Source organism: Cynocephalus volans, chromosome X (genome assembly GCF_027409185.1).
Source record: "Cynocephalus volans isolate mCynVol1 chromosome X, mCynVol1.pri, whole genome shotgun sequence".
NCBI lineage: Eukaryota > Metazoa > Chordata > Mammalia > Dermoptera > Cynocephalidae > Cynocephalus > Cynocephalus volans.
This window is the reverse complement of record NC_084478.1, coordinates 114,525,717-114,550,233: the sequence shown is the minus strand read 5'-3', so window position 1 is coordinate 114,550,233 and position 24,517 is coordinate 114,525,717. Positions and strand designations below refer to the sequence as shown.

The following is a 24,517-nucleotide window of genomic DNA, read 5'->3' as shown; positions in this document are numbered from 1 at the left end:
TTTAAAGTGAAGTCGTGAGGGTCGGTCCTAACCCAATATGACTGGTGTGCTTATGAAGAGGGGCTATTTGGCATCCAGAACTGTGAGATGATAAATATATATTTTTTAAGTCACCGAGACTCTCGAATTTATTTACGACAGCTTTAGAAACTAATATAATATCTGTAAATCAACATGATTAAAAGCATAAAACCATTCAAACAAAACAACAAACAGCAGTCAAGGACTCAGACCTATTTAATGACACAATTCCCCTCAACTGCAAGTCCAAACATTTCAGGAGGCTTCTAATTGGTTCAGCCTGGGACACCTCATCCAACAGGTCCCTCCCATCATCCCCATTGCACATAGACGCAAAACATGATGTTTTACCTTTCTAAAAAAAAAAAATGTATATATATTTCCACACACATTGTATTGCCTGGCAATGAACAGAATTGGTAAAATCTGAATGAATTAAACTAGTAACTTCAGTTTCTAAAGAAGGTGGATTAGATATTGTTTCTTGACATTTTTGACTCAGTTATTTCTCTCCTGTGTTTCAGTCCTCAAATATATATCCACAGTCACACACACACACACACACACACACATAGTATTTATACACACACACACAAACACACATATACACATACACATATACATATGTGTCTGTATACATGTAAAAATGAATATATATGTGTGTACATACAAATATATACATATACATATATATATATATATATATTTATATTTATATATACATTTGTTTTTTTTAAAATTTCTGGCCGGTGCTGGAATCCTCAAACTCATGGAGAATAAATAACGAACTGTAAGCATCCATATGGGGAACATAGTAGGAGCAGGACAAACATCCTGCATCAAACGTTTTTGGCATTCTCAGTATTATGGAGTACATACAGAAACACAAAGGAGGACCCAACCGATCACAGAAATAACTAAGGAGAAAATTTCAAGAAGCAATACCTATCCCTAGGCTTTTTAGAAACTGAAGTTACTATTTTAACTCGTTCAGTTTTATCCAGTTATGTTCCTCTCCAGTCTATAATCTTTGGGTTTAGAAAGCACAAACCTTCATGACTTGCATTTATGCATAATAGGGATGATGGAAGGTCCAATCAGAGCAGCTCAAGCCCCAGTCTGTTCTCAGTCAGGCAATGAGGAACCTGTAGCCACGGAGTCATAGCCACCGGCTCACCATGGATCCGGGTTTCCCAAGAGAGCCAATCAAAATTTTCCTGGACTCTTCAGCCTTGGAGTTGAGGTGGAAGCAGCTCCTGATGGAATGGGTGTGATTCTTTGCCTGAGGGCTCATTTACTGTGAATTGTGCTGTATGGTTGTTTATTGTCTTTCTTTCTCTTTCTTTCTTTCTTTCTTTCTTTCTTTCTTTCTTTCTTTCTTTCTTTCTTTCTTTCTTTCTTTCTTTCTTTCTCTCTCTCTCTCTCTCTCTCTCTCTCTCTCTCTCTCTCTCTCTCTCTCTCTCTCTCTCTCTCTCTTTCTTTCTTTCTTTCTTTGTAATGGTGACAAGTTCCTTGATGACCTCCATTTCTCTAATTCTTCTTCATTCTGTACTGGTTCCGTATTTGGGGTTCATTTTTCCACAAATACATTTAAGGAATAAATTTTCTCGAACTGTCCGATTTTTGAAAAGCACGTGATTTTCAACTATTTCTTGACTGTCTCTTACCTTTTGGGTGACTTACTGCAAAATTAGACCAATACCTTTTTTCTCTTTCAATCAAGGGCTGTTCTATGTATTCAGCAATGCTAGAATGTAGGGTAATTTTTCGGATCTAAGTATCATTAGGAGTGTGACTACAAACCTGGTAAATGCTGAATTTTCTTATGTAGGTCTAAATACCCCAGTTGTGTTTGATTTCACTCTTTACAAACGGTAGTTTTTTACTCCGTTATCCTGATTCATTGAGGGTTTCGATCAGAACCGGAGGCGGGAGGTGGACCGACACATCTCCACGTCCAGGAGCCCTCTGCTGGCCGTGTCACAGCCTTCCTGTGTGGGTTCTCTTGCTTGTGAATTTCTGTATGGGACCAGACAGGCAGCTTGCAGGGCTCCAGACGCTCACTGTGATTGGTGGAGGGACCGCCAGCAGGAGGACCGTGCAGTCCCAGCGCACTCCGCTAGGCTCACTCACGCGCTCCCTGTGTGCCCTGACACCCAGTCAGAAGTCGAGGTCACGCATGACGTGAGGCAAGGCAGCGACTATAAAAAGGGCTCCCCGCCTGGCAGCAGCGCCATCGTCGGTGCCTCCTAGCTCTTGGGGGTTGCCTGAGGGATGGCGGAGCCTGCCTCTGCCCCGTCTCCGGAGGAAGGTGTCAGCACCCAGGCGCCTGAGAAGGGCGCTCCGACGGCCCTGAAACAGAAGAAGCCCAGGCGCCATCGCCGCCGCAGCCGCCGTCACACCCGCTGCCGCCGCGGCCGCCGTGGCGAGGACAGTTTCGCCACCTATTTCCCCAGGGTTCTGAAGCTGGTCCACGACGGCCTCAGCCTGTCCCAGCAGGCCGTGAACGTCATGGACTCGTGCATTAGCGACCTCTTCGAGCGCCTCGCCGAAGAGGCCGGCCGCCTGGCCAGTTACAACCAGCGCTGCACCCTCACCTCACAGGACATCCAGGCCGCCGTGCACCTGCTGCTGACCGGGGAGCTCCGCAAGCATGCCGTGACCGAGGGCACCAGGGCTGTGCTCAGGTTCACCATGAGCACATGAGCCGCCTCCTGCTCGTGGGCACGGCCCCCCAAAGGCTCTTTTCAGAGCCGCCTCAGATGACCCGAAAGACCTGTAACCACTTAATTTATCGTGCTATTTGTGGCTTCCTCAAAATCCGAGTAAATTTTCTGTTCTTCTGTTGCTTTTTGTTCTGTGTGACCTAAAATAATTTTCTAAAGTTTTCCGTGAGTACTGATCTCCTACATATCCTCTAAGGAAAAGTGATTTTAAGAAATCAACACGATTAGGAAATGATGACTGCGCTATGGGTGTTTGTGGTTTCCGTTTGGAAATTCAGAAATCAAGTAGAAACATCAGCAAAGCACCAAAATGACGTTGGGAATTGTAGACAGGGAACAAAATGGGACTGACACAGATGAAATGTCTGTGGGACAAGGGACGACTGGGTTTGAGGACTAGAAGGGAACAGAACGCATGACTACTTTCTTCAGTAGTTGATGGACGAAAATGTGGCACCTCCTGGTGCGGTTTGCAGAGAAAACCAACTGAAGGGAAGAGTCAGCGCTTACGTAATTGACAAACTGTTGATATTCATTACATATAGAAATTATAATTTTGCTATGTTGGATTAAATAAAATATATTATTAAAACTTTAAAATAAATAACACATCCTAAGCATCTATATGCGGAATAGAGTATTAACAGGACGATAACACTCCAGTCAACCTTTTTTTCCGCATTAACTTTATTACTTAGCCCATTAGAAACACACGTGAGGAAACAAAACACAGCATAGAAAAAATTAAATCCAAGAGTTCCACAACAGTACTTATTCCTAGGCTTTCTAGAAACTGAAGTCACTACTTTACTAGTAACTAGCAACTAGTTCCTAGCTGCTAGTTACTACGAACTGGAGACTAGCGCTCCTGGACGTCAAGGGACCTGGCTGCCCATCCCCTACATCCAGTCCTTATTTAAAACCCTCAATGAATCTGGAACAAAAAGTGGAAAAGCCCAGGTTTTCATAGTGAAAACTAACCGATAGGGGATATTTTAAAATATGCAACCTGTGTAAAGTGTAAAATAAATCTATTCAAAACTCTTAGATGCTGAAAAGGAGAGCACATTTTAGAACTGGTGACTACATATTAGAGCTCCTGTGTAAAAAAAAACTTTTTCTAAATGCTTTCAAATTTACTTTTCAATGAAAACTCCTAACAGAGGAAAAGGGAATCGATTATGTGGCAATGTTTTAAAATCAAAAGATTCTGTGGTAATTTAATTCAATCACAGGACTTCCATACACTTGTGCACATATAAATTACAGAAATCGATCCAATTATATGATATACAAACTCGAGCGTTATGTATAATAAAAACAATGAAGGACAGTTATATTAGTGTTGACAATGTGGTTCACAGTAAAGAATGCTGGGAAGCCAGCAGCAAGCCACCTGCCACCTGCCAGAAAACTACCCACTGCAGGGAGAGGAGCAAATGGGAACAAGGAGGTCAAGGGGTACAAATCAGGAATTGGGCCAATGAATACGTCTGGAGATCCAAAGTACAGCAGGACGACTATTGTTAATAATGTTGTGTTTGATTCTGAAACTTTACCAAGACAGTAGATTTTAGATTCTCTTAGCATACAAGGGTAGAAGGTGATGAAGATGGTCATTTGTTTGACTGTAGTAATCTCTTCACTATGTATATGCGTACGAGCCAGAGCCATCGTGTCGTACACTTTAACTATAAGGAAGAAAGAAATAAAAAAAGGAAGACTAATACACATTGGCAGCACGCCCCCTGACCCCTGCCCTCAAACTGCCACGGGCACACCTTCGGAGGGCTCCAGGATTTACGGGCCGACTGGGGTGGCTCTGAAAACAGCCTTCGGGGGCGATGCTCGGGGGCGGGAGGCAGCTCAGGTGCTCATGGGGAACCTGAGCTTGGCCTTGGTGACCTCGGACATGGCGTGCTTGGCGACTGTGCCAGCATTGTGCTAAGCACTTGACGGGGAGTACCTCAACTACTTTTCACCACATCCCCTTGAAGGAAACAGTGTTATCATCTCCATTTCTATGGATGAAGAAACTGAACCACAATAGATTGTCACTTGCCCGAGATCATACCGGTTGAAACTTCCCAAGGCAAGGATCAAACATATTCCTATGCATTTGAGAGACGAAGGGCAAGATATTTTTCTCAGGTGTGAATATGCGATGGTTACATTCTAGGGCATTCCTAAAACTCACTTGCCTGTGCAGTTTCTTGAGAATTTTAAGTGATGACACTAAATGAGGTTTTTGACCCTTTGCAAAGATGAAGTCGTCGTGACATACGATTTGGCTGATTTTTGTCTTTGGATTAACTTGCAGCATATATATTATGGCTTTCCAGCTTTTTGCCATTTTCTGTTCTTTGCAATTAAGGACATGTCGGCCTATGTACACTGACAGGATACAGGTGTCAAAGCATGGACCAGGTATTTTCAAAAGATGTAGACATGCATAAGAAAATCCACTTAACTCCAGGCTTTTCTTTTTTCCCGTAAATGTAACTGCTACAAGAAGACCTTCGGATGGTTGGTTTTGCAAATAATAAATGGATTCAGGGCTCTGAAACCTCAATCCCGGATGCTTGGGAAAAAAACCTCCCTCTGCTTGGAAAGACAAGTGAACCTAGTCACTCACTACAAGATTAGGCCCATGTGATTTACTTGAGAAATGCAGGGCAAAACTACTTCCAGTGAGCAATCGTTCTTCCCGTCTTATTTCTGTAGGAGCGTTCACTTAGAAACTATGTGACTTCCCCTCCCACCACATACCTCTCACTTGCTCCCACTCAGTTTATCATTTACACTGCCCTGGGAGGAATCAATCCTTAAAAAAAAAATGACGGTTACCAGGTGCAACTAAAAACTGGGAGTTTTCGTCCCATCCCCAGCTCACCTGACATGCTTTCCTTTAGGCATCTGAAATGGGCCTAATCTTGAGCTGGATTAGTGTGCTAATGCACACGTTACTGAGTCTGTCGTGGACGTACAGCATCTTTATCAAGCTGCAAATGGCAAACTGAAAGGAGAGCAAATGGGCTGGATGACAGAATCGGGATCCAGGGACCTGATAATGGCTAAACTTGTGTCCGTCCATCTAAAGTGCAACCGTTATGGGTCCCCATCTGTGTAACTTGGGTCCAAATGCTCTGAAAAGGTCAGCTGGAGAAGACTTGGACGTATGGGGGCAGGAAAACAACAGCTGACTTCAAATACTGGAGGATGGATTAACCACGCTGTATGGGTCTCCAGCATGCTCTCCTAGGATTATGGCATAGAAGTTACAGGCAGGCAGGGAAGCGTGTAAGCAGCATGTCAGTGTAAGGGACTGAGTGACTCTACTGGGCAATTGCTTCAGGCAGATGGTAAGGTAGTGATGACCAACATGGTGACCTCCAGGGCTCAAATCTTCTGGTTACCCTAAGCTCTGAGATTGTGTCACCTCAACCACACTTTACCTTAGTTGACCCACCTACTGTTTTGCTTGTGGAAATTTGTGCTAGAGCAGAGAAAACACCTTCCACTTTCTGTAACCCCAGTGAGTATTTAAGGATGTGAGCCCCTAGAAAGAGGGAGGTAAGATAATAGTTGAGGTTGCAAATAGGTATGGACGGTATAATCCCTTATGGTGGGAAGATACCTATAGTAATAGATCACAGAGGGGCCCAGCCCTTGTAGCCTCATTTAACCTTAATGACTTCCTAAAAAGTCTATCTCCAGGTACAGTCGCATTGAGGGGTAGACCTTCAAAATATGAATTTGGTGTGGTGGGGGTGGGGGAACACCATACGGTCCACAGCACTTATGCTCACCATGAAACCAAAAATGCTTGCTTCAGGAGACAGTAAATTCTGTTCAGTAGAAGAACCAGATCAGAGGTTCAGTGTTACAGGTCATCAGTGGGCATCAGATATCTGAGTTGACGCTCAACTGAAGATGTGATGTGCTCAGTACAGTGCGTGTTAACAAGTGCCTCCCACGCCCTTTCCATCCAACCCCAAGCTTAGGTGCCCCCTCCCATTCAGTCGGAAAACACTTTCCAGAAGGCAAGACAGCCCAGCTTGAATTTCAGTTCTTATTCAGCTTGAGTGGGTCACTTCAGACCCTGTGTTTGTCTTTCTTCACTCTGAGATAAGGGGCTTAGTCCACTGCTGAAGAGGTTTTCCTTCAACCGTTTTGTTTGGCGAAAAAGGGTACCCTTGTGTACTTTTCCTTCCTTAGAAGAAATGAAGTCGAGAGCCGCCAGATAATGACTGTATTTATTATTTCATTACTACATTGGAAATAAAAACAAACTGTGAGAAGTTGCAGAAGCATGCAACTTCATGAAGATAATGAAGCAATGGAGGCACCCATTGCAGAAGGTTAAACCTGGCTTATCCTGCTGGGGGTGAAAGGGCTACACACACAAGGGTCAACACTGGTGAGATTATTCGCAACATCTGCCATCTGGAATTTACACACCAACGGCAAGTTTGAAAGCACACTTCAGGAAACTTTGGTTCCACCTGACCTTTTAGCCAGGGAATAGAAATGAGAGGACAGCAGAAGATGCCTAAAATCGCTACAAACACAACGGTTTGCAAAAAACAAGCATAAAACCAAGGCTCTCGGGCAATGTTGAAATTTCCTCTTGGGAGGAGATCCCGTTTTACGATGTCTGAGCACACTGTTTCTCCTGCTGGATCGCTGAGGGGAAAAACAAAACGAAACAAAAAAAATATATATCACTAAGAGTATTTTCCTAAGATTTAATTCAGTTTCTTACAAAACAGCTTTAGGTTAAGTCATGGAAGGCTGCCATACATGCTTTTAATTGAGAATGCTAAGGCACTAACCACAAATGCTCACAGCGGGGTGCATGTGTGCACGTGTGTGCATGTTTACCACTCGAACATTCATTAGAATCTACTTCAATTGCAGTTTTTTTGGTTTTTGCTTTCATTCGAGAGGCAGATTTGTGTTGTTGACAGTTTTTCGATAGATTATTTGAGACCGAGGAGGAAGTGAAGCATTTTGCTCACGTTTATCTCTGACGATACCATTTGGAAGTTATACACTTTGAGATAATTTTCACTAATTTCGGAACTCTCAAATAACGCACACATGACAGAAAATGCCCCTCAGCTGTTGTGAATATGCTTGGAGTTTCTCCAGCTGTCTGTTACTCTGGAGGGCAAAACTGATCCCTTAAGTCTGGGAGCCTCAAGTGCACCCAAGATCGAAACTCGTTCTGCATCCCTATCTTGTCACCAGATTGGAGAAGGCCCAGACCGCAGAGCTGGCATGGTTCTTTAGGCATGAGATAATGGACTCAAATTTCTAGATGCATAAAAATGCCAAATAACTAAAAGTAGACAGAAGTAAGGTTTTTCTAGTGCTAAGTCCAATGTTTAAGATTGGTTTCAATGTGTGTTTTAGTAATTTTCCAACAGGGAAGTGGTTTTTACTTCCCCATTACTACTAGGGCCTATCATGTGCGAACCATTTATATAATCCAAAGAAGGAGACAACTCTTTGATAGTTGTCATGGCTGCATAAAATAAAATGGTACTCTAATAATTACTTCCTCGATAGTAAAAATTACTAGAAGATAGGTTTATTCACTGAAGATACCAACTTTCACCATTGTCTGTCTCAGCTAGAAACCCTCCATGACTTACTTTCCTTTGAGGGAAGAGTATTTTTTTCCTCGGTATGAGTTTTCTTCAGTTTTGACTTGTCAAACTTCTCCACCTCCGACAAGTCTGGCTTATCACTCATCTTGACTAAAAGAAAGACCGAAAACAATTTCTTTTAAGAAACTTCCCTGGCAGAACTATCGTCAGACAAAGTAGTAACAGTCATAAATGTTCAAACGTAATAGTCATGTATATTTTACCTACTGATCTTCCACAGGAAAACACCAGCGCATCTTAGAAGAATTCTATTTTCATTACTTTGAAATTCACTTCAATACCCCTATTCTGATAAGCAGAAAATGCCCTTAGATCAGGATACACTAGAAACCAAGACGCTCTAGAAACCCGGAGCCAACATGTCCGACTCTTTTAAAATCACAGCAAAGGTACAATGGAGGTAAGAGAAGCACAGGAACAATGAGGGGTCGAAGAATATAATAAAAACTTGGTTCAACCAGTCAATGATTTTCTAATAGATCACAGCACTATCTAAGAATCTTCGCTGTCTGTTCAATTACCGGGGGGTGGGGGGGGGTGGGGTGGCGACGGCATTTTTCTTGGAGGATGGGGAGCAGCACACAAAAAGGGGTGGCCAAAGTTGTACTAATTTCTTTCCATTTTAAATGCCCCCAAACAGTAGATTAAGGTGCTGCAATAAGAGAGGGGAGAGGATTTAATCCGGTCGTAACTGGTTACTCGTCTTATACTAGCCCCTTGTGGCAGCGGTTTGTAAACACTGTAAGAAGGGGCAGCTAATTAGGATCAGACTCACGACTTCAGCAGAATGGGATACGCTAAATACACAGAGTCTTATTTCACCACGTTTTCTCTGTCAAGGGCGAGGCAAGGAGACAAGGCTCAGAAGAGTCTTGCTGTGGACCTGATGAAATGCCTTGCGGCGGCCTCTGAACATTCTAGGTTTGTCCAGAACAAAGAATAAGAGACCCCAGAAACCGGAAGGCGGAGCTCTCCTGCGCATGTCTGTTCCCACCCTGGTGGGGCGAGACACGTCTAGCGACCAGAGTAGAACAGAGACGCCCCCAAGCGGCCAGTAGTTTCAAACACGTCCCCTCCATTCAGTTGACCTTACCCTATGACCCTCCCGTGCCAAGCGCTCAGAAGCCAACCTCAAAGCTGGGGAAACCGGGACAAACAAATAACAGGGCCGGGCGCACAGGCCACTTTGACAGGAGCATCTTGCTTTCATTGGAAAATAACTGTCATCCTGGTCGGGCGCCCGGCCGAAGGGCCACGGGAGGGGAGGGAGCGAGGGGCCAGGCCCAGAGGGCCCATTCCGGGCGAGCCCTCAACTCCGCTTCGTCCTCGAAGCCTCCGACCTGCACTTCTTCCGCGGACCCGCCGGCCGCTTTGGGGGTCCCCCCTTGGGCCTTCCAGGGCCCGACCCCCGGGAGGGCTCGGCATCTCGCACAGGAGGCGTGCCGAGGGCAGACAAAGGCACGAGTCTCGCCCCGCGGCGCTGACGGGAAAAGCCAACCCCAATCCGGGCCCCTAGGGCTCCCAAAGGCGCGACAGCCCCGCCACGGAGTCCCTGCGTGCTCCCGTCCCCATCGTCCTCTGGCCCCAGCGGGACCGCACCACCTCACCTGAGGGCTTGAAGACGCCTGAAGGATGCCCCTGGGGTGGAGAGAGCTGCTCACTGCCTTCGTGGTGTGCGTTCCCGCGCAGAAACCCGCACTTACAAGGCCCGGAGCAGGCCCCGCCCGCCCCCACCCCCACCCCTATCATTGGCCGAGGTGTCCGGGTGAAAGGACGAGTCGACACCAGTTGATGACCCACCGGAGAGGGCTCGTTTATTAGGCGGCACACAAACATATACATAGGGTTTTTAGGGAAAGCTGATTGGCTTAAGATACAGTCCCTACTTAGCATACCGCATGGGGCTTGGGGGGTGAGCTGATTGGTGTACGATTCGCGCCGGTAGGAAGGAGAATACGGAAGGAAAGGGCAACCAGCGCCATGATGGGGTGTGGCCGAGAAGGACTTATGTGATCAGGGTGTGATCCCTTGGGGCATTTGGGTTCTTACACCGGGCCTCATTTCCCAGCCCCTACCTCCGCTTTAGCCTTGCAGGCCCGTTCCCCCATGTCTTCCCTCTACTTAGGACCTCACCCCAGGAACAGGGGCTTCATGATGTCCTAGCCGACCTCACCTTCCCAGACCCCATCACGGCCCTCTCTGATTGGCTCAGGGACCGCGGGCTCACATTCCTTGCCTCTCCCACTGCTTTAGGCCCGAGGGTCCTTATTCCTTTCATCCCGAGTACACTCACTCCTCCAAGATAATAGGGGCCTCTACCAGAAGCAGGCACATTTTGCCCAGTTACCTTTGAAGCTCTGGAACTCTGAGATCCAAGCCAGATGAGCTGTAGTCAAGCTCGCACAACTGTTTATAGCCATCGGACCCTAAGTAGGCCATGATGACCAAACAGTGGTATGGAAGCGTTGCTCAGCGCTGTCTGTTCTAATCCTTGCCCGGGTCATGGAGGAGGTGAGCGTGGGTGGTTCAGAGTCATTCACTCCCACAGCTGGACGTCTCTACGACAATGAGGCTCTCCTGGGCCAAAGCCACATTTTCAACTTTCTCAGCCACTGAACAAGAGAACAGTCAGTTGATAATAACCACAGGAGAATCTACTAAGGCTATCCGTCTTTATATCTCCAATCCCTAGCACTTTGTTTGGCCCACAAGTGACCCTCGATGTAGACATGTCCGTAGATTAAAGTAACATAATAAATGCGTGATTTAGAGTCAGAAATTAACCCTGATATCTGTGTATAGTCGATTTTCAGTACAGGTTCCAAGACCATTCAGTGGGGGAAAAGAATAATCCCTGTCACAAATGGTGCTGTGACAACTGGATATCCACATGCAAAAGAGTGAACTTGGACTTCTATCTCACACCATGTATAAAAATTCATTCAAAATGGATGACAGATCTAAGGGCTGACACTTAAAAACTCTTAGAAAAATCACATCAAGGTACACCTCCATGACCAGGCCCTGGCAAGCATCACTCTCCTGTCGCAGGAAGAGGCGGACAGCCTGAGTGAGGGCCAGCTCCTCCATGGCCGGTGGAAGAGCGCCTGCTGGAAGCGTGCTACCGCCAGCTGGCAACAGGCCACATAGACAGCCACTCCTGGGCGCAGCCCCGGGACACCTGCCACGGTCCTGTCGCCCTGGTGATACGCAGAGAGCGGCATCTGAGACGGGGCCTGGCCTGACCGCGCTGTTGCTAGGCTACAGCTTGCGTATCCCGGTAGCTAAGGGCGTCTCCCAGCCTCTCCCTCTGAACAAGGCCAAAACTAAACTCTTGACCCCCTGTGACCCCAGTTCCGCCTTTGGGGATTTCTGCATTGTTCCCACCCATCAATCACTCCTCTCTCTGGCAGTCAACGTCCCTGCCCCACTTGAGCCCTTGACTTGAGCTCCCATGCCACCTGAGGCTCCGTCCCCCTCCATAACATAACCCCTTTTGACATTCATCCTACCAGGACACCTCAGTCTTAGCCTTGAGCTCCACCCCAACGAACACCATCGTTCTGGTGACTAGCTCAGGGTCCACGTGGGAGCCTCCTGTGCCCCCGCCCCAGACAGCACCTCCCACACGGGGACACCAACCCCCATTGTCACCACGAGAGTCTGCTCCCCTGTGCCCTCCCTGTTCCCTGACCCTCGCCACTCCCTGCCCGTCCGTCCAACATTGGGTGTCTCACACCCCACTCTGACACAAAATTTATAGAGCAAGCCTGTGGGTACTTTCAAACACTTTAATGACACAAGGCGCCAAAGGCACAAGACAGGCCAGGGCTGTCCCGGCTGGCTGTGACGGAAGGGGCTGGCGCCGGGCTAGCAGGAGTAGACGAGGATCGGTGGGCTGGTGAGGCCCCCTGGGTGCCAGGCGTCCACAGCTAGGCTGGGGCCACCTGGGAGATGGTTGTAGTCACGAAGAAGCCACTGAGCAGCGCGTTGCTGTGCACGGCCACGTCCAACAGCTCCAAGGTGATGCATCTCCTGCTGCTCCTCCGGGCCTCGTCGCTCGCCAGCTCCAAGACCTTGGCCGTCACGTACTCGACGATGGCACCTAGAAAGACCGGCGCACACGAACTCGGGCACTGGGCGTAGTGGCCCTCCCGCAGGAGGCGCTCCGGGTGGCTCACGGAGAATGTCAGCTCGGCTCGGTGGGCGCGAGAGCGGCGGCACGGCACCTATTGAGACCGGACGACCGTGGACGGCTCGTCCTCCTGCTCGGCATGCCGGGCCTTGGAGACGACCGATCAATCTGCGAGGTCTGGCTCGACTGGATGCCTCTCAAGATGTCGGTACTTGGCCCGTACTCCGTAACCTAGCTACCGCGACCCGGCCCCTCATTGGTCCGGAACAGGCTCGTGGCCGCGCACACTGGTGACGTCACTGCCCTCCAGTTGACCCCGAGGGAGCGGGCCTGGGCCTACAAACGGCCGGCCAGGGCAGGTGCAAGGCACCCGCACGCTCTCGCCCCTGGGCCCTCCCTCTGTGGCAGCGCTCGCCTTCTGTAGGACCCGAGCATCGCAGGCAAGATAAAGAAAGAGGGGTGGGGGACGGGTACGACATGGTGTCAAGTACATTCGTGATGTCGTGGAACAATCACAACCGTCTGCTTCCAAAGCATTTTCACCACCCCGCCAAGAAACCCCTGTACCCGTTAAGCACTCACTCCCCATGCTCGTCGTCCCCCCACCCCCGAGCACACACATACACACGCTCCCAATAAATAGCTCTTGGCAACCACTTATCTGCTTTCTGTCGACAGAGGTTTCCCCCATGTGGAGCTCTCCCTCCCATGGAACTCAACGCATGGCCTTCTGTGTCTGGCGGCTTTCACATAGTGTAATGTTTTCCTCATGGTACATCTACGTGGTAGCGTGAATCGGTACTTGCTTCCTTCCTTTTCACAGCTGAATAATAATCCATGGTATGGATGGACGACATTTAGTTTATCTATTTGTCCATTGATGGGCATTTGGGTTGTTTCCCCCTTTTGGCTATTGAGAATAGGGCACCTCTGAACGTTCATGTAGGAATCTTTGTTTGAACACCTGTTTCCATTTTCGAGAGACTACATCTAGTGCTATCCCTCCCTCTTCCAGGTCAGTGCTTCAGGGTCCATTAGCTGTCTCTTCGGTCCCTGCAGATCTTCCAGAGGCCCCACCCAGACCACAGGGCTGCTAAGAATGTTCCCACACACGTCTCCTTGTGTTCAGGCCACTAGGTAGTGTACCCAGCAATGGAACTGCTGCTGTCAGCAGTGTGTGCATCCTGCGCATTAATTAGTATTGCCAGATTGCTCTCCAAGATGGTCAGACCAATTTGTCCTCCTAATACCAGAGTGTGAGTCCCCACTAGTCACCAACATTTGATGCGGTCTGACCTTTTTAATTCTCACTGCTCCGACGGTGTGAAATAGTATGTCACTGTGGTTGTAGTAGGCATTTTCCAGGAGACTTGAGCGAGGTGGCACCTCTCCAATCGTGCTTCTTGTTGTTCTTTGTGATCGTTTGTGCTTGGTCTTCCGTAAAATGCCTGATCAAGGCTTCCTTCTTTTTAATCTTTTTAATCAGCACGTGGGCCATAAAATCCTCTCTCAGTAGCACTCACGCATGCCCCACAAATTTTATTCTCACGCATCAATAAATATTTTTCAGTCCCTGTAATGATTTGTCCTTTGGCCCATTATTTCTTTAGAGTGATTTGTGTCATCCCAAACATTTGGTTTTGACAACATGGTTTGTCATTGATTCTTAAATGTACTGTAGTCAGAGAATGTGATATGTATTTGATACTTCTGGAATCTTGCTTGATGGCCGAGTACATGTTCTATGTGCATAAATATACATCAGGTGGATAAAACACATTCTCTAATTTCCGGGTTCATATTATCGCATTACTCCATTTCGTCAAGCAAGCTTGGTAGGTGTTTTATTTCTAAGTCCTTGTTACGTTTCGGCCACTTGCTTACAGGTGGCTGCAAATGTCTATATTTGGTGGTGACCTTCGCTACTCCTTATTGTCATTCAGTCAAGTGTTGACTTAAATAGTTTGAAGCTACCCTACCCAGTATAGGTCATCTTAAATTTATAATACCTCCCACATGAATTGAACATTTTATCCCAGGGGGACTATCTTTATCCTCAAGGAATCTCCGTTGACTTCAAGTCTATTTTTGCAATATGATATAGCTATGACAGCTTTCTTCAGCAAAGACCTGACTTAACGCTTATTCCACCATTAAAAAAAAATTGGTGGGTTATTTTCTCTTCTTAATATTTTTTCTAGCTACATTGGTACTCGTAATGTGTTATTGAAGCAGTAAAGGCACTTCCCGTAGCTTGTCTACGTAGTAAACCACACCACTGGATCCTAGATGTTCACTCAGTAAGTGCCCTTTTTCCTCACGCCCCTCCTGAAGTGAGTAAACGGATGCACTTGATTCCACTTAGGATCTTGAACCTCAAACCCCACTTTTCTTCTCTCTTTCTCAAATTTCATTAATATCGCTAGAGTGAGCAGGACCAAAGCCATGTTGGGACCTAAAACCACATGGGCTGTAAAAGAATGTAAAAGGACACAGTTTTTCCTTGGTAAGCATTTATTGGGGTTCCCTCCTTTCCCACAGTTATGTGATCTGTTGAACTGTGGTTATGGGGCAAGATGACAGTATTTACGTGGATGTAAAGTTGTTTTCCAGTCGGCCTGTGGCTGCAGACTTGCACGTACTTTTCAGACCCTGGGAAACCAAGGAAGACATCAGTAAAGCTATGGTGATTCCACTCTTCCAGCAGGACTCTGAGAAAACAGCAATGGCAAGAGGAGAATCCAGACAGAGTCTTGTTGAGAACAGGGACACAGGTCTGGGGGATGAGGCCATCATCTCCTTGATCCCATAGATGGAGGCCGCTTTCTCCATTCTAGATGGCTAGTGCCACCTCTTCTGTAACAAACCAGGCTGGGGAAGAGGTCCCCACTGCCCAGGGCTGAGAGTTTCATGCTGCTATCCCAGAGGGTCGAGAGGGCAGAGCAATGATTAAAGAGGACTGTTTTCAATCCCTTAAATCTAATGGAATTAGCCCTACTATGGTGCAAACCTGCTTAGGGCCCATAAACTCTAGTTTTCTTCTGATTTCTCACATTTGGAATGGTAATGTCTATTCTATGCCTGTCCCGCTACTGTTTTTGGAAACTGGTAATTTGCTGTCTGTTTTCGCAGGTTCAGGGATAAGGATAAATTCTGCCTCAGCATCAGTCACAACTGGAGTCTCACCCGTAGCAGATATATAAGATTTGTAGATGAGATTTTGGACTTAAAGTTGAACTGCAATGGGTTAAGATTTGGGGGCTGTAGGGAAGGTGTGAATGTATTTTTCATGGAAGTACCTTAATTTTTTGGAGGGGCAGAAAGCTTAATATTCTTTATTGAATTGTACCCTCTCAAAATTCTTGTGTTGACCTTGTGACCCCCCAGTACTTCAGGAGGTGACCCTATTTTGGAGATAGTCTCTATAGAGGTAACTGTGTTTAAAGTGAAGTCGTGAGGGTCGGTCCTAACCCAATATGACTGGTGTGCTTATGAAGAGGGGCTATTTGGCATCCAGAACTGTGAGATGATAAATATATATTTTTTAAGTCACCGAGACTCTCGAATTTATTTACGACAGCTTTAGAAACTAATATAATATCTGTAAATCAACATGATTAAAAGCATAAAACCATTCAAACAAAACAACAAACAGCAGTCAAGGACTCAGACCTATTTAATGACACAATTCCCCTCAACTGCAAGTCCAAACATTTCAGGAGGCTTCTAATTGGTTCAGCCTGGGACACCTCATCCAACAGGTCCCTCCCATCATCCCCATTGCACATAGACGCAAAACATGATGTTTTACCTTTCTAAAAAAAAAAAATGTATATATATTTCCACACACATTATATTGCCTGGCAATGAACAGAATTGGTAAAATCTGAATGAATTAAACTAGTAACTTCAGTTTCTAAAGAAGGTGGATTAGATATTGTTTCTTGACATTTTTGACTCAGTTATTTCTCTCCTGTGTTTCAGTCCTCAAATATATATCCACAGTCACACACACACACACACACACACACACACACACATAGTATTTATACACACACACACAAACACACATATACACATACACATATACATATGTGTCTGTATACATGTAAAAATGAATATATATGTGTGTACATACAAATATATACATATACATATATATATATATATATATATATATATATATATATATATATATATATATTTATATTTATATATACATTTGTTTTTTTTAAAATTTCTGGCCGGTGCTGGAATCCTCAAACTCATGGAGAATAAATAACGAACTGTAAGCATCCATATGGGGAACATAGTAGGAGCAGGACAAACATCCTGCATCAAACGTTTTTGGCATTCTCAGTATTATGGAGTACATACAGAAACACAAAGGAGGACCCAACCGATCACAGAAATAACTAAGGAGAAAATTTCAAGAAGCAATACCTATCCCTAGGCTTTCTAGAAACTGAAGTTACTATTTTAACTCGTTCAGTTTTATCCAGTTATGTTCCTCTCCAGTCTATAATCTTTGGGTTTAGAAAGCACAAACCTTCATGACTTGCATTTATGCATAATAGGGATGATGGAAGGTCCAATCAGAGCAGCTCAAGCCCCAGTCTGTTCTCAGTCAGGCAATGAGGAACCTGTAGCCACGGAGTCATAGCCACCGGCTCACCATGGAACCGGGTTTCCCAAGAGAGCCAATCAAAATTTTCCTGGACTCTTCAGCCTTGGAGTTGAGGTGGAAGCAGCTCCTGATGGAATGGGTGTGATTCTTTGCCTGAGGGCTCATTTACTGTGAATTGTACTGTATGGTTGTTTATTGTCTTTTCTTTCTTTCTTTCTTTCTTTCTTTCTTTCTTTCTTTCTTTCTTTCTTTCTTTCTTTCTTTCTTTCTTTCTTTCTTTCTTTCTTTCTTTCTTTCTTTCTTTCTTTCTTTCTTTCTTTCTTTCTTTCTTTTCTTTCTTTCTTTCTGTGACAAGTTCCTTGATGACCTCCATTTCTCTAATTCTTCTTCATTCTGTACTGGTTCCGTATTTGGGGTTCATTTTTCCACAAATACATTTAAGGAATAAATTTTCTCGAACTGTCCGATTTTTGAAAAGCACGTGATTTTAAACTATTTCTTGACTGTCTCTTACCTTTTGGGTGACTTACTGCAAAATTAGACCAATACCTTTTTTCTCTTTCAATCAAGGGCTGTTCTATGTATTCAGCAATGCTAGAATGTAGGGTACTTTTTCGGATCTAAGTATCATTAGGAGTGTGACTACAAACCTGGTAAATGCTGAATTTTCTTATGTAGGTCTAAATACCCCAGTTGTGTTTGATTTCACTCTTTACAAACGGTAGTTTTTTACTCCGTTATCCTGATTCATTGAGGGTTTCGATCAGAACCGGAGGCGGGAGGTGGACCGACACATCTCCACGTCCAGGAGCCCTCTGCTGGCCGTGTCACAGCCTTCCTGTGTGGGTTCTCTTGCTGTGAATTTCTGTATGGGACCAGACAGGCAGCTTGCAGGGCTCCAGACGCTCACTGTGATTGGTGGAGGGACCGCCAGCAGGAGGACCGTGCAGTCCCAGCGCACTCCGCTAGGCTCACTCACGCGCTCCCTGTGTGCCCTGACACCCAGTCAGAAGTCGAGGTCACGCATGACGTGAGGCAAGGCAGCGACTATAAAAAGGGCTCCCCGCCTGGCAGCAGCGCCATCGTCGGTGCCTCCTAGCTCTTGGGGGTTGCCTGAGGGATGGCGGAGCCTGCCTCTGCCCCGTCTCCGGAGGAAGGTGTCAGCACCCAGGCGCCTGAGAAGGGCGCTCCGACGGCCCTGAAACAGAAGAAGCCCAGGCGCCATCGCCGCCGCAGCCGCCGTCACACCCGCTGCCGCCGCGGCCGCCGCGGCGAGGACAGTTTCGCCACCTATTTCCCCAGGGTTCTGAAGCTGGTCCACGACGGCCTCAGCCTGTCCCAGCAGGCCGTGAACGTCATGGACTCGTGCATTAGCGACCTCTTCGAGCGCCTCGCCGAAGAGGCCGGCCGCCTGGCCCGTTACAACCAGCGCTGCACCCTCACCTCACAGGACATCCAGGCCGCCGTGCACCTGCTGCTGACCGGGGAGCTCCGCAAGCATGCCGTGACCGAGGGCACCAGGGCTGTGCTCAGGTTCACCATGAGCACATGAGCCGCCTCCTGCCCCCGGGCACGGCCCCCCAAAGGCTCTTTTCAGAGCCGCCTCAGATGACCCGAAAGACCTGTAACCACTTAATTTATCGTGCTATTTGTGGCTTCCTCAAAATCCGAGTAAATTTTCTGTTCTTCTGTTGCTTTTTGTTCTGTGTGGCCTAAAATAATTTTCTAGAGTTTTCCGTGAGTACTGATCTCCTACATATCCTCTAAGGAAAAGTGATTTTAAGAAATCAACACGATTAGGAAATGATGACTGCGCTATGGGTGTTTGTGGTTTCCGTTTGGAAATTCAGAAATCAAGTAGAAACATCAGCAAAGCACCAAAATGACGTTGGGAATTGTAGACAGGGAACAAAATGGGACTGACACAGATGAAATGTCTGTGGGACAAGGGACGACTGGGTTTGAGGACTAGAAGGGAACAGAACGCATGACTACTTTCTTCAGTAGTTGATGGACGAAAATGTGGCACCTCCTGGTGCGGTTTGCAGAGAAAACCAACTGAAGGGAAGAGTCAGCGCTTACGTAATTGACAAACTGTTGATATTCATTACATATAGAAATTATAATTTTGCTATGTTGGATTAAATAAAATATATTATTAAAACTTTAAAATAAATAACACATCCTAAGCATCTATATGCGGAATAGAGTATTAACAGGACGATAACACTCCAGTCAACCTTTTTTTCCACATTAACTTTATTACTTAGCCCATTAGAAACACACGTGAGGAAACAAAACACAGCATAGAAAAAATTAAATCCAAGAGTTCCACAACAGTACTTATTCCTAGGCTTTCTAGAAACTGAAGTCACTACTTTACTAGTAACTAGCAACTAGTTCCTAGCAGCTAGTTACTACGAACTGGTGACTGGCGCTCCTGGACGTCAAGGGACCTGGCTGCCCATCCCCTACATCCAGTCCTTATTTAAAACCCTCAATGAATCTGGAACAAAAAGTGGAAAAGCCCAGGTTTTCATCGTGAAAACTAACCGATAGGGGATATTTTAAAATATGCAACCTGTGTAAAGTGTAAAATAAATCTATTCAAAACTCTTAGATGCTGAAAAGGAGAGCACATTTTAGAACTGGTGACTACATATTAGAGCTCCTGTGTAAAAAAAAACTTTTTCTAAATGCTTTCAAATTTACTTTTCAATGAAAACTCCTAACAGAGGAAAAGGGAATCGATTATGTGGCAATGTTTTAAAATCAAAAGATTCTGTGGTAATTTAATTCAATCACAGGACTTCCATACACTTGTGCACATATAAATTACAGAAATCGATCCAATTATATGATATACAAACTCGAGCGTTATGTATAATAAAAACAATGAAGGACAGTTATATTAGTGTTGACAATGTAGTTCACAGTAAAGAATGCTGGGAAGCCAGCAGCAAGCCACCTGCCACCTGCCAGAAAACTACCCACTGCAGGGAGAGGAGCAAATGGGAACAAGGAGGTCAAGGGGTACAAATCAGGAATTGGGCCAATGAATACGTCTGGAGATCCAAAGTACAGCAGGACGACTATTGTTAATAATGTTGTGTTTGATTCTGAAACTTTACCAAGACAGTAGATTTTAGATTCTCTTAGCATACAAGGGTAGAAGGTGATGAAGATGGTCATTTGTTTGACTGTAGTAATCTCTTCACTATGTATATGCGTACGAGCCAGAGCCATCGTGTCGTACACTTTAACTATAAGGAAGAAAGAAATAAAAAAAGGAAGACTAATACACATTGGCAGCACGCCCCCTGAACCCTGCCCTCAAACTGCCACGGGCACACCTTCGGAGGGCTCCAGGATTTACGGGCCGACTGGGGTGGCTCTGAAAACAGCCTTCGGGGGCGATGCTCGGGGGCGGGAGGCAGCTCAGGTGCTCATGGGGAACCTGAGCTTGGCCTTGGTGACCTCGGACATGGCGTGCTTGGCGACTGTGCCAGCATTGTGCTAAGCACTTGACGGGGAGTACCTCAACTACTTTTCACCACATCCCCTTGAAGGAAACAGTGTTATCATCTCCATTTCTATGGATGAAGAAACTGAACCACAATAGATTGTCACTTGCCCGAGATCATACCGGTTGAAACTTCCCAAGGCAAGGTTCAAACATATTCCTATGCATTTGAGAGACGAAGGGCAAGATATTTTTCTCAGGTGTGAATATGCGATGGTTACATTCTAGGGCATTCCTAAAACTCACTTGCCTGTGCAGTTTCTTGAGAATTTTAAGTGATGACACTAAATGAGGTTTTTGACCCTTTGCAAAGATGAAGTCGTCGTGACATACGATTTGGCTGATTTTTGTCTTTGGATTAACTTGCAGCATATATATTATGGCTTTCCAGCTTTTTGCCATTTTCTGCTCTTTGCAATTAAGGACATGTCGGCCTATGTACACTGACAGGATACAGGTGTCAAAGCATGGACCAGGTATTTTCAAAAGATGTAGACATGCATAAGAAAATCCACTTAACTCCAGGCTTTTCTTTTTTCCCGTAAATGTAACTGCTACAAGAAGACCTTCGGATGGTTGGTTTTGCAAATAATAAATGGATTGAGGGCTCTGAAACCTCAATCCCGGATGCTTGGGAAAAAAACCTCCCTCTGCTTGGAAAGACAAGTGAACCTAGTCACTCACTACAAGATTAGGCCCATGTGATTTACTTGAGAAATGCAGGGCAAAACTACTTCCAGTGAGCAATCGTTCTTCCCGTCTTATTTCTGTAGGAGCGTTCACTTAGAAACTATGTGACTTCCCCTCCCACCACATACCTCTCACTTGCTCCCACTCAGTTTATCATTTACACTGCCCTGGGAGGAATCAATCCTTTAAGAAAAAAATGACGGTTACCAGGTGCAACTAAAAACTGGGAGTTTTCGTCCCATCCCCAGCTCACCTGACATGCTTTCCTTTAGGCATCTGAAATGGGCCTAATCTTGAGCTGGATTAGTGTGCTAATGCACACGTTACTGAGTCTGTCGTGGACGTACAGCATCTTTATCAAGCTGCAAATGGCAAACTGAAAGGAGAGCAAATGGGCTGGATGACAGAATCGGGATCCAGGGACCTGATAATGGCTAAACTTGTGTCCGTCCATCTAAAGTGCAACCGTTATGGGTCCCCATCTGTGTAACTTGGGTCCAAATGCTCTGAAAAGGTCAGCTGGAGAAGACTTGGACGTATGGGGGCAGGAAAACAACAGCTGACTTCAAATACTGGAGGATGGATTAACCACGCTGTATGGGTCTCCAGCATGCTCTCCTAGGATTATGGCATAGAAGTTACAGGCAGGCAGGGAAGCGTGTAAGCAGCATGTCAGTGTAAGGGACTGAGTGACTCTACTGGGCAATTGCTTCAGGCAGATGGTAAGGTAGTGATGACCAACATGGTGACCTCCAGGGCTCAAATCTTCTGGTTACCCTAAGCTCTGAGATTGTGTCACCTCAACCACACTTTACCTTAGTTGACCCACCTACTGTTTTGCTTGTGGAAATTTGTGCTAGAGCAGAGAAAACACCTTCCACTTTCTGTAACCCCAGTGAGTATTTAAGGATGTGAGCCCCTAGAAAGAGGGAGGTAAGATAATAGTTGAGGTTGCAAATAGGTATGGACGGTATAATCCCTTATGGTGGGAAGATACCTATAGTAATAGATCACAGAGGGGCCCAGCCCTTGTAGCCTCATTTAACCTTAATGACTTCCTAAAAAGTCTATCTCCAGGTAGAGTCGCATTGAGGGGTAGACCTTCAAAATATGAATTTGGTGTGGTGGGGGTGGGGGAACACCATACGGTCCACAGCACTTATGCTCACCATGAAACCAAAAATGCTTGCTTCAGGAGACAGTAAATTCTGTTCAGTAGAAGAACCAGATCAGAGGTTCAGTGTTACAGGTCATCAGTGGGCATCAGATATCTGAGTTGACGCTCAACTGAAGATGTGATGTGCTCAGTACAGTGCGTGTTAACAAGTGCCTCCCGCGCCCTTTCCATCCAACCCCAAGCTTAGGTGCCCCCTCCCATTCAGTCGGAAAACACTTTCCAGAAGGCAAGACAGCCCAGCTTGAATTTCAGTTCTTATTCAGCTTGAGTGGGTCACTTCAGACCCTGTGTTTGTCTTTCTTCACTCTGAGATAAGGGGCTTAGTCCACTGCTGAAGAGGTTTTCCTTCAACCGTTTTGTTTGGCGAAAAAGGGTACCCTTGTGTACTTTTCCTTCCTTAGAAGAAATGAAGTCGAGAGCCGCCAGATAATGACTGTATTTATTATTTCATTACTACATTGGAAATAAAAACAAACTGTGAGAAGTTGCAGAAGCATGCAACTTCATGAAGATAATGAAGCAATGGAGGCACCCATTGCAGAAGGTTAAACCTGGCTTATCCTGCTGGGGGTGAAAGGGCTACACACACAAGGGTCAACACTGGTGAGATTATTCGCAACATCTGCCATCTGGAATTTACACACCAACGGCAAGTTTGAAAGCACACTTCAGGAAACTTTGGTTCCACCTGACCTTTTAGCCAGGGAATAGAAATGAGAGGACAGCAGAAGATGCCTAAAATCGCTACAAACACAACGGTTTGCAAAAAACAAGCATAAAACCAAGGCTCTCGGGCAATGTTGAAATTTCCTCTTGGGAGGAGATCCCGTTTTACGATGTCTGAGCACACTGTTTCTCCTGCTGGATCGCTGAGGGGAAAAAAAAACACGAAACAAAAAAAATATATATCACTAAGAGTATTTTCCTAAGATTTAATTCAGTTTCTTACAAAACAGCTTTAGGTAAGTCATGGAAGGCTGCCATACATGCTTTTAATTGAGAATGCTAAGGCACTAACCACAAATGCTCACAGCGGGGTGCATGTGTGCACGTGTGTGCATGTTTACCACTCGAACATTCATTAGAATCTACTTCAATTGCAGTTTTTTTGGTTTTTGCTTTCATTCGAGAGGCAGATTTGTGTTGTTGACAGTTTTTCGATAGATTATTTGAGACCGAGGAGGAAGTGAAGCATTTTGCTCACGTTTATCTCTGACGATACCATTTGGAAGTTATACACTTTGAGATAATTTTCACTAATTTCGGAACTCTCAAATAACGCACACATGACAGAAAATGCCCCTCAGCTGTTGTGAATATGCTTGGAGTTTCTCCAGCTGTCTGTTACTCTGGAGGGCAAAACTGATCCCTTAAGTCTGGGAGCCTCAAGTGCACCCAAGATCGAAACTCGTTCTGCATCCCTATCTTGTCACCAGATTGGAGAAGGCCCAGACCGCAGAGCTGGCATGGTTCTTTAGGCATGAGATAATGGACTCAAATTTCTAGATGCAGAAAAATGCCAAATAACTAAAAGTAGACAGAAGTAAGGTTTTTCTAGTGCTAAGTCCAATGTTTAAGATTGGTTTCAATGTGTGTTTTAGTAATTTTCCAACAGGGAAGTGGTTTTTACTTCCCCATTACTACTAGGGCCTATCATGTGCGAACCATTTATACAATCCAAAGAAGGAGACAACTCTTTGATAGTTGTCATGGCTGCATAAAATAAAATGGTACTCTAATAATTACTTCCTCGATAGTAAAAATTACTAGAAGATAGGTTTATTCACTGAAGATACCAACTTTCACCATTGTCTGTCTCAGCTAGAAACCCTCCATGACTTACTTTCCTTTGAGGGAAGAGTATTTTTTTCCTCGGTATGAGTTTTCTTCAGTTTTGACTTGTCAAACTTCTCCACCTCCGACAAGTCTGGCTTATCACTCAT

General features: G+C 45.6%; 5 protein-coding genes across 5 annotated transcripts; 2 read left to right on the top strand and 3 right to left on the bottom strand.

The window, feature by feature from the left end:
- Positions 1-2,295: 2,295 nt before the first annotated feature.
- LOC134368291 (histone H2B-like) lies at positions 2,296-2,727 on the top strand. Its single transcript, XM_063084842.1, has one exon. It carries the CDS (start codon positions 2,296-2,298, stop codon positions 2,725-2,727), a length of 432 nt encoding a protein of 143 aa, XP_062940912.1.
- Positions 2,728-7,395: 4,668 nt separating this feature from the next.
- Positions 7,396-8,507, bottom strand: LOC134368290 (thymosin beta-15A). The gene is made up of 2 exons (XM_063084840.1): positions 8,408-8,507; positions 7,396-7,433 (listed from the first exon to the last, which is right to left on the bottom strand). Exons 1-2 carry the CDS (start codon positions 8,505-8,507, stop codon positions 7,396-7,398), a joined length of 138 nt encoding a protein of 45 aa, XP_062940910.1.
- Positions 8,508-12,354: 3,847 nt separating this feature from the next.
- LOC134368289 (histone H2A-Bbd type 2/3-like) lies at positions 12,355-12,814 on the bottom strand. Its single transcript, XM_063084839.1, has 2 exons — positions 12,770-12,814; positions 12,355-12,651 (listed from the first exon to the last, which is right to left on the bottom strand). The coding sequence occupies exons 1-2, from the start codon at positions 12,812-12,814 to the stop codon at positions 12,355-12,357; spliced, it is 342 nt and encodes a 113-aa protein (XP_062940909.1).
- A 5,490-nt stretch (positions 12,815-18,304) lies between these two features.
- Positions 18,305-18,736, top strand: LOC134368288 (histone H2B-like). Its single transcript, XM_063084838.1, has one exon. The coding sequence runs from the start codon at positions 18,305-18,307 to the stop codon at positions 18,734-18,736; it is 432 nt and encodes a 143-aa protein (XP_062940908.1).
- A 4,669-nt stretch (positions 18,737-23,405) lies between these two features.
- On the bottom strand, positions 23,406-24,517 carry LOC134368286 (thymosin beta-15A). Its single transcript, XM_063084836.1, has 2 exons — positions 24,418-24,517; positions 23,406-23,443 (listed from the first exon to the last, which is right to left on the bottom strand). Exons 1-2 carry the CDS (start codon positions 24,515-24,517, stop codon positions 23,406-23,408), a joined length of 138 nt encoding a protein of 45 aa, XP_062940906.1.

Coding starts and splice junctions, on each gene's coding strand:
- LOC134368291 (XM_063084842.1), top strand. CDS start 2,296: ATGGCGGAGCCTGCCTCTGCCCCGTCTCCGGAGGAAGGTGTCAGCACC.
- LOC134368290 (XM_063084840.1), bottom strand. CDS start 8,507: ATGAGTGATAAGCCAGACTTGTCGGAGGTGGAGAAGTTTGACAAGTCA. Junction 7,434..8,407: donor TACTCTTCCCTCAAAGGAAA/GTAAGTCATGGA, acceptor TTTTCCCCTCAG/CGATCCAGCAGGAGAAACAG.
- LOC134368289 (XM_063084839.1), bottom strand. CDS start 12,814: ATGAGGGGCCGGGTCGCGGTAGCTAGGTTACGGAGTACGGGCCAA. Junction 12,652..12,769: donor GGTTACGGAGTACGGGCCAA/GTACCGACATCT, acceptor CGGTCTCAATAG/GTGCCGTGCCGCCGCTCTCG.
- LOC134368288 (XM_063084838.1), top strand. CDS start 18,305: ATGGCGGAGCCTGCCTCTGCCCCGTCTCCGGAGGAAGGTGTCAGCACC.
- LOC134368286 (XM_063084836.1), bottom strand. CDS start 24,517: ATGAGTGATAAGCCAGACTTGTCGGAGGTGGAGAAGTTTGACAAGTCA. Junction 23,444..24,417: donor TACTCTTCCCTCAAAGGAAA/GTAAGTCATGGA, acceptor TTTTCCCCTCAG/CGATCCAGCAGGAGAAACAG.